Source organism: Ilyonectria robusta (genome assembly GCF_021365365.1).
Source record: "Ilyonectria robusta strain PMI_751 chromosome Unknown BGZ61scaffold_9, whole genome shotgun sequence".
Lineage (NCBI taxonomy): Eukaryota > Fungi > Ascomycota > Sordariomycetes > Hypocreales > Nectriaceae > Ilyonectria > Ilyonectria robusta.
The window spans coordinates 1,614,621-1,622,701 of NW_025764443.1; the positions used below are offsets into that span (position 1 = coordinate 1,614,621).

At 38.7% G+C, this 8,081-nt stretch overlaps 1 protein-coding gene across 1 annotated transcript; it reads right to left on the reverse strand.

Annotated features, from left to right (window-relative positions):
* Positions 1-516: 516 nt before the first annotated feature.
* BGZ61DRAFT_351987 (uncharacterized protein) lies at positions 517-5,078 on the reverse strand (the record flags this gene model as incomplete). The annotated part of the gene is made up of 4 exons (XM_046240386.1): positions 517-4,515; positions 4,573-4,722; positions 4,782-4,893; positions 4,987-5,078. 4 exons carry the CDS (start codon positions 5,076-5,078, stop codon positions 517-519), a joined length of 4,353 nt encoding a protein of 1,450 aa, XP_046105047.1.
* Between the last annotated feature and the right edge of the window lie 3,003 nt (positions 5,079-8,081).

Below are 8,081 nucleotides of genomic sequence, written 5' to 3' on the forward strand. Positions count from 1 at the left end.
TGCTTTATCTTTAACCCACGAAAGAATAGTCTTGGGAGTTGGAAATTGGGTAAGTTAGGGGGTGGTATGCGTCTCGCAAGATACGTTCGTCTGTTGCGACAGGAAGTGAAGCCCAATTTCGTCAGGCAACACCACCAGCTACTTAAGCCCGTCTCGCGGAGTGACACGAGTCACGTGTGGCTGACAGATCACAAGATGACGACAATGGCGCACTTACAACACTCTTTGCCTACAGCACATGATCTATTCTAGCCGATTGTGCTCTCGTCATGCTCTTGCCAGGCGGGAAAGATAGGCAGCGAGCTGAGGCTACCGGCTATCGAGTCTTTACTTGAAAGGTCGAACCTGATTACGGACCCAGAAGCACGAATCGCACGATACATCTCGCAAATAAATACATTTAACTTCGAGTCATGGGCGGAGAACAATTCTATGTGCTTGGCATGGTATCTCTGCATTACTATTGGTTGAATGGGCAGGCTTTCGCAACCTCCGCCTCCCCCTGCACCCGTTCCGCTAGACCTTCCGACGGGCCTTTTGCTTCATCGGTAACTCTGCAGCCCATGCATCCTCAAATGCCGTCGGTCGCTGTTTGAGATCTCTTTGCTGGATGCCAAGGCGGCGGACAACTTGGAAGGCACCTGTCCCCACCGTCATTGTTTGACCCATAATAATGCATTCACTGACGCCTTCGATTTGGTCCGTTTTCATGCCAGCGGCGGCCTCGAAGAGGTGGTCCGGCGTTTTCTCGAATGAGGCCAGCTGGAGCACACTGTCTCTCATCTTGGATAAGCCGAACCGAGTAATCCCGAGCACCTCACCCTTGTAGGTCATCACGTCGGCGAGGAGCTGCATGTGTCGTGGATCTATACCCATATCGCCCATCACTTCGCCAATCTCGTCGGCGATGGTGGTTCGCGCCGCTTCGATGCCAAGGACATCCCGGCATTCCATCACACTGTTCGTCCGGGCCTTTGTGCCGATTACACCCTCTGTGGTCATACATGCTCGAAGCCCATAGCCTTCAACGAGGACCTTGTGGGTGCCTTGCTCGGACGTCTGGATGATTGCACGGGTGGCCTCTGGGTAGCCAGATATAGGAACCGAGGGAAGGGCTCGTCGGAGGAAGTTTGCTCTCAGTAACATGTCACCGCTCTCTTCCGCGGCGGACTTGCTTCGAGTGGTAGCTCTCTTTGCCGCTGTATCACTGACATCCCTCACCCGGACCACGATCCTCTCGCCATCGATGGACAAGTCCTCACGCTGGATCTTGAGCTTCCGTTGCTTGCAGATTGCTTCAGCGATATCATACGGCCCAATGCCCAGATGCATGTCTGCAAGGGCATCCGAATCGATTTGGAGGACAACGTTGCCTTCGGTTGTGCGCCACTCGTCCTCGACAAAGCGCAAGACATCGGACACAAATGTCTTCTCAATCCGCCCCTTAACCACTCTTGCAGCCTCGATTTGCTGATCGTTGAGGAGCGGGCATTTGATGACGGGTGTGCTGATGGCCTTGGAGGCATTGATGATTTCTTTGATTCGGGGCACACCTTGAGTAATACTCATACCTGCAACACCAGCAAAATGGAAAGTTTTCAGGGTCATCTGGGTACCTGGCTCGCCGATGGAATGAGCGCCAACAGCGCCCACGGCATGTCCGGGCTCAACATGGGCCTTCTTGTACTTCTCCAGACAGAGTTTGATGAAGAGGCCAAGGGTAGATACTGAAACCTTGGCGGTGCGATCAGCATGGTCTTGCGCGGTAGACCTGACCATCACATTTCCTTCAAAGCCCGCGAGCTTTCGTACCCGCTCTAGCTTGGACGCCAAGTCTTCAACATGACTCTCAATAGTTTTAAGAAAATTCCTTGCGCTTTCATGTTCGTCGATACCATAGTCGCTGCCATCCTCGTAATCAAGAAGCTCGTTGTGCAGGAGCCCACGTCTCACAAATCGACGTCGTTCATTTTCAAGAACGGAGTTGCAGAAGGACCTAATTTCATCCGGTGTCATTGACGCATCGTTGTTATCCCATGTCAAGCTTTCTGCATGAGTCCAGGTTCGTAAAAAGTGTACCGGCTTTGCAGATCCTTCCATGTCCACAGGGTCAAGCTTGTCCGCACCAAACTGAAATTGGACGATCCCGCCCCCGGACGTGCGAACCGTATCATCGTATTGAGTTGAGAGATCTTCAAGAGATTTCATCAACCGTCGAGACATGTATCCCGTTTCTGCAGTCTTAACTGCAGTATCGACCAGTCCCTCACGCCCAGACATTGCGTGGAATATAAATTCCGTGGGCAAGAGACCAGAGTAGAAGCTGTTCTTGACGAAACCCTTCGAAGGGGGTTGCCTGGCATTTTTGTGAAAATGAGGCAATGTTCGGTCTTGGAAACCGTCAGAGACACGCTCTCCGCCAATAATTTGCTGTCCGACCAAAGCAACCATCTGGGCGACGTTGATGTCCGAGCCCTTGGAGCCGGATTGAGCCATGATGAGAGGAGCATTGTTTCGACTCAAAGTATCGATACAATATGAGCCGGCTTGTTGTCGAACCTTGCTGAGAATTCCGGAGATGGAGTTTTCCAAAGTTTGTTCCATGTTGCAACCGGGTGCCTTTTCGAGCTTGCCTTGCTTGAACGTCTCGATCAGGTCATCGGATTGCTTGTATGCAACAGAAACAAGATTTTCCTTCTCCTCCTTGAGCTTTTCAGTCGGGAAAACATCACCGACACCGATAGAAAATCCACGATTAGCTAGCTGTCTGGCGCACAGCTTAGCGAGCCTGTTCATAGCCACAACAGCGTGATCTGGACCGAAGTCACGAAGGATGACATAGAAGATCGAGTCCTTCTTTCCCGATCCTACCGTAGATTTATCCATGCGGCCACACAAAACCTCCGAGTTACGGACAACAAGCCATCCGTCATTGGGATCCATATCAGGGAACTGACCCGGGCGAGCTTTGTACGCTCGGCACTTCGCATCCAAGTTGACCTTGACCGGTGATTCTTTATTAGGTCTCATGAGCATGCTGAACAGCTGCTTCCCTGTCCAGAGTGCCTGTGGCGCGATGATGGCTGGGGGAGGCATGTCCAGGTGCGTTTTGCCATCCATCATATGCATACACATATAGGTAAATGTCTTGCGGTCGAAGAATCTATCTTTGCTGCTGAGTAAGAAGGCTGCCGTGATAAAATCCTGGGTTGCTGCAATGATAGGTTCGCCGTTTTTGGGTGTCGCCAGATTATGCTTGATGCCCATCAAATTAATAGCCTCGGCGCGGGCCTCTTCCGTTTGCGGGACGTGGAGGTTCATCTCATCTCCATCGAAATCTGCGTTGTAGGGTCCGCAAACACATTCGTTGAGCCTGAAGGTCCTCCAAGGTCGTACCTTTACGAGATGGCTCATAATACTGAGTTTGTGAAGGGATGGCTGCCTGTTAAAAAGCACAACATCATTATCCTCCAGATGGCGCTCAACAACGTCGCCAGGATTAAGATCGCGAGCGACAAAGTCTCTGTTGCCGAATTTCAGGGATATTTTGTAGCCCCCTTCATCCTTCTTGATTACCTGCTGAGCTCCGGGCCAGACGTCCGGTCCGTTCTTGACACATTGTCGCAACTTCTCAATATTGTGGCGTTGAACTCTTTCTGGGTATGTGAGATTCTTGGCAACCAATTGAGGGACAGCAACTTGATCGATGCCAAGGTTGGGATCGGGGGAGATGACGGTTCGACCTGAGAAGTCGACACGTTTACCAGAGAGGTTACCACGGAAGCGTCCCTGCTTCCCCTTGAGCCGTTGACAGAAACCTCTCGTCGCTTTACCGAATCCGGGTTGCTGGAGACCAGGGACATCGCTGTTGACGTACATAGCAATCTGGGTTTGCAAATATTCCCACTGCTCCATGATAGTCTGGACCGGTGAGCCCTTCTGAAGAGCGGATCGGATCATGCCGCTGACCCATACGATGTCGGCAAGCTTTGTGGTGATATCATCTTCATTGCTAGCGTTATCCTGTGCAACTGAGGGTCGGATGCAGACAGGGGGGGCAGGCAAGAATTGCCATATGAACATTTCCGGGCGTCCCTCGGTGGGATCAAGGCCGAGAAGTTCACAGTCAGTTGGGCTGATCATCTTGAAGAGATTTAGAACTCTCAGAGGGTTAAGGTCCTCCATAGCTTTGCGCAAATGCTTCTCAAGCTCCGGATTCTCGCGCCTAGCTTCGGTGAAGGAGTTGTCAAACTTGACCTTGCTCTCTGGGGGTACCTTCTTGGCGGAAGTTGACTTGTTGTAGAATGAGAACTTGTCGTGCGCGAGCTTGAGGACGCCTATTTTCCGGATTTGGCCGTTGATTGAGCCGCAATAAGGGCATGTCTTGATTTTTCGACATTGCTCGTTAATTTTCTTGCAGATCTGGGTCCGACGAAGGTTGTCCAAGAATGGGCGTCTGAGTTCCTTTAGGAATTGCCGTCGTTCGGGCTCGTCAAGTAAGACTCGGCCGCAATCCTGAAATTTGTTAGCAGACTGGAGACGATGGGATTTCTGTCGCATGGGGGACGATACCTTGCAGATTTCCTGGAGGATGGACATTATGAAGCGAAGGTAGCCGATGTGGAAGGCCGGCAAGGGGAGCCGGACGTGACCGAAGTGGCCATTGCAGTTTTGCAGGGATTCTTGACAGGTGGAACATTTCCCTATCTTGCTTGATGTGCCCTAGAGGTACAACGTATGGATTAGAATCGCGAACAGGCGGCGAAGCGAAGGGGGCTCACCAGTCGTGAATCGAGGGGGCCATGGCGGTATGGAGCACGGTTGTTTTCAATGTCGTACAGAAGGCGGTCGGAGACCTCAAGCACGGCTTGGTTGGCAATATCTTGGTTGGACCTGGTAGCGGGAGTCGGTGATTAGAGAAGCGTGGTAATGGAGCATATGGAGTTGGGTGGGGTGGTTGGAGGCGGAAAGCAGAAGGCGGCTCACTGAATGCCAAACTTGATGCCCTTGAAGCGTTTGGGAAGCTTATCAACAAGCTGCTGCTTAACTGGGCTATCCGTTGACGCGGCTATAGCCATCGTTGGACAAGGCTCCTAGAATCGAGTGGGTAGACGAGGTGGGAAGGGCTGGGTTGATTCCTACAGGACCAAGCCGGACAGTTGGGTTAAATTGAGAGGACCTGGAAGGGCGGGGGGCCGTGATCACAATAGGCGCAGTGGGAAATGTGTTCGGAGTGACGATTGGACTGTGGAGGCGATAGACATGGCCAGAGGCTCGGGCGACAACGGCGAGGGGTGACGGATGGATGATGCGTGGGAGGATTTAGCTGCACGATCTGAAGACGAAGTCGCAAAATTTCCTCGACTGGGCGGCGCGAGTTACTAAGAAGGTTAGTGAGTGGAGGATTTGGAAAGATAAAGAAAGAGGTGGGGGTAGTGAGTGTATAGTGGAACCTTAAATAAATTTTATAAAGTATAATAATTAAAATTATAAAAGTATAAAATTATAAAATTATAAAAATATAAAAATATAAAAATATAAAAATATAAAAGTATAAAATTATAAAAATATAAAATTATAAAAATATAAAAATATAAAAGTATAAAATTATAAAAATATAAAATTATAAAAATATAACATTATAAAAATATAAAATTATAAAAATATAAAATTATAAAATTATAAAAATATAAAATTATAAAAATATAAAATTATAAAATTATAAAATTATAAAATTATAAAAATATAAAATTATAAAATTATAAAATTATAAAATTATAAAATTATAAAATTATAAATTATAAAATTATAAAATTATAAAATTATAAAATTAAATTTATATTAAAAATAAATTAAATTTAATATTTAGTTTTTTTTAACTTTACTTAATATTATTAAATAGATTAAAGCTATATAATAATCTTAAATAATAGAAATAAATAATAAGTACTATATCTAGTACTAGAAGAAATAGTAGCTAAATAATAAAATTATTACCTATTAATCTCTACTTAAAGCTTTTATTTAACTCTTCTAACTTTAATTCTACTATTTATAATTAATAACCTTAAAATAGTAATTTTATTTTAAGCTATAAAATATAAAAGAAACTAATTATTTTCTATTATTAAAAAACTAACTTCTCTTTTAATACTTATCCTATTATAACTAATTTTTAATATAATAAATTTTATTTAAATAGCTCTTTTTACGAATAATTTATTATATCTATATTATAAATTCTAATTTTAATATAATTTTAAATTCTCTTAGAATTGAAAAAATAAATTAAAAAAATAAAAGTTAAATTTCCTTTTAAGTTTTTTTTAAAAAAAAATCTATTTAAGCTATTACTATACTATTTATAATATCTAAATAAAAATAATAAATTATATTAGCTATTTTTAAATACTATTTACTTTTTAATAATAAAATTAAAGTTAATAAATAAGAAAATTAAATTTTTATTTATAATTTTATTCTATATATTTAAATAGAAATAGCTATATTTTATAACTTAGCTAAAATATTAATAATTTAATTTAAGGGGTTAAGTTTTTTTTAGAATATTACTAGGGCTTAATATAACTTTTAGTTTAAGAAGTTATTATATTATATCAGGCTAATATAAATACTAGCTATTTAGAATACTAGAGAGAGGGGATTTAAATAAGAATTTTAGGGGTGTTTTAGTTATAGATTAAGTTATAGGAATTATTAGTATATTTATTAAGGTTAAAATAGCTATAGCTTATTAAAAAAGTTAAATAGAATTTTAATAAAAAGAAAAAAACAGCTTAAAACTTAAATTTAGGCTTTAGTAACTGTAATATATATATAATAAAAATATAGTAAATTTAAATATTAAGTTTTCTTATTAAGGAAATTAAATTTAATATAAAATAAAAAATAATTTAATTTATAAAAGAATAATATATATATATATATTTTAAAAAAGTTCTTTAATAAAAAATTTAAAAAAAAAGTTTTTACTATAAATAAATTAAAAGATTAAATATATTTAGTTTTTTTTATAATCTTATTTAATATTATTAAATAAATTAAAGCTATATAATAATCTTAAATAGTAAAAATAAATAATAAGAGCTATATTTAATATTAAAGAAAATAGTAGCTAAATAATAAAATTATTATTTATTAATCTCTACTTAAAGCTTTTATTTAACTTCTTTAATTTTAATTTTATTATTTATAATTAATAATCTTACTATTTATAATTAATAATTTTAAGATAGTAATTTTATTTTAAGTAAAAAAATATAAAAGAAATATCTTCTCTTAATAAGAAAATCTAGTATTTAAATTTACTATATTTTTATTATATATATATTATAGTTATTAAGGCTTAAGTTTTAAGTTTTAAGCTACTTTTTTTTTTCTATTAAAATTCTATTTAACTTTTTTAATTCTAACTTTAATAAATATACTAAAAACTCTTATAACCTAACTTAATATCCTAAGATTTCTAATACCTATAATAATTTAAGTTATTTAAATCCCCCCTTTAGCTAGTATTTTATATAGCTAGTATCTATATTAACTTAATATAATATAATAGCTTTTAAAATTAGAAGTTATATTAAGCTTTAATAATATTTTAAAGAAAGATTTAACTTTTTAAATTAAAATTATTAATATTTTTAGCTAAATTATAAAATATAGCTATTTCTATTTAGATATATAAAATAAGATTATAAATAAAAGTTTAATTTTCTTATTTATTAATTTTAATTTTATTATTAAAAAGTAAATAATATTTAAAAATAGCTAATATAATCTATTAGCTTCTATTTAAATAATATAAATAATATAGTAATAGCTTAAATAGATTTTCTTTTTTAAGAAAGCTTAAAAAGAAATTTAGCTTTTATTTTTTTTAATTTATCTTTTAGATTTTAAAAAATTTAAAATTATATTAAAATTAAAATTTATAATATAAATATAATAAGTTATTTCTAAAAAAAGCTATTTAAGCAAGATTTTACTATATTAAAAATTAGTTATAATAAAATAAGTATTAAAAGGAAAGTTAATTTCTTAATAATAAAAGATATTAATAA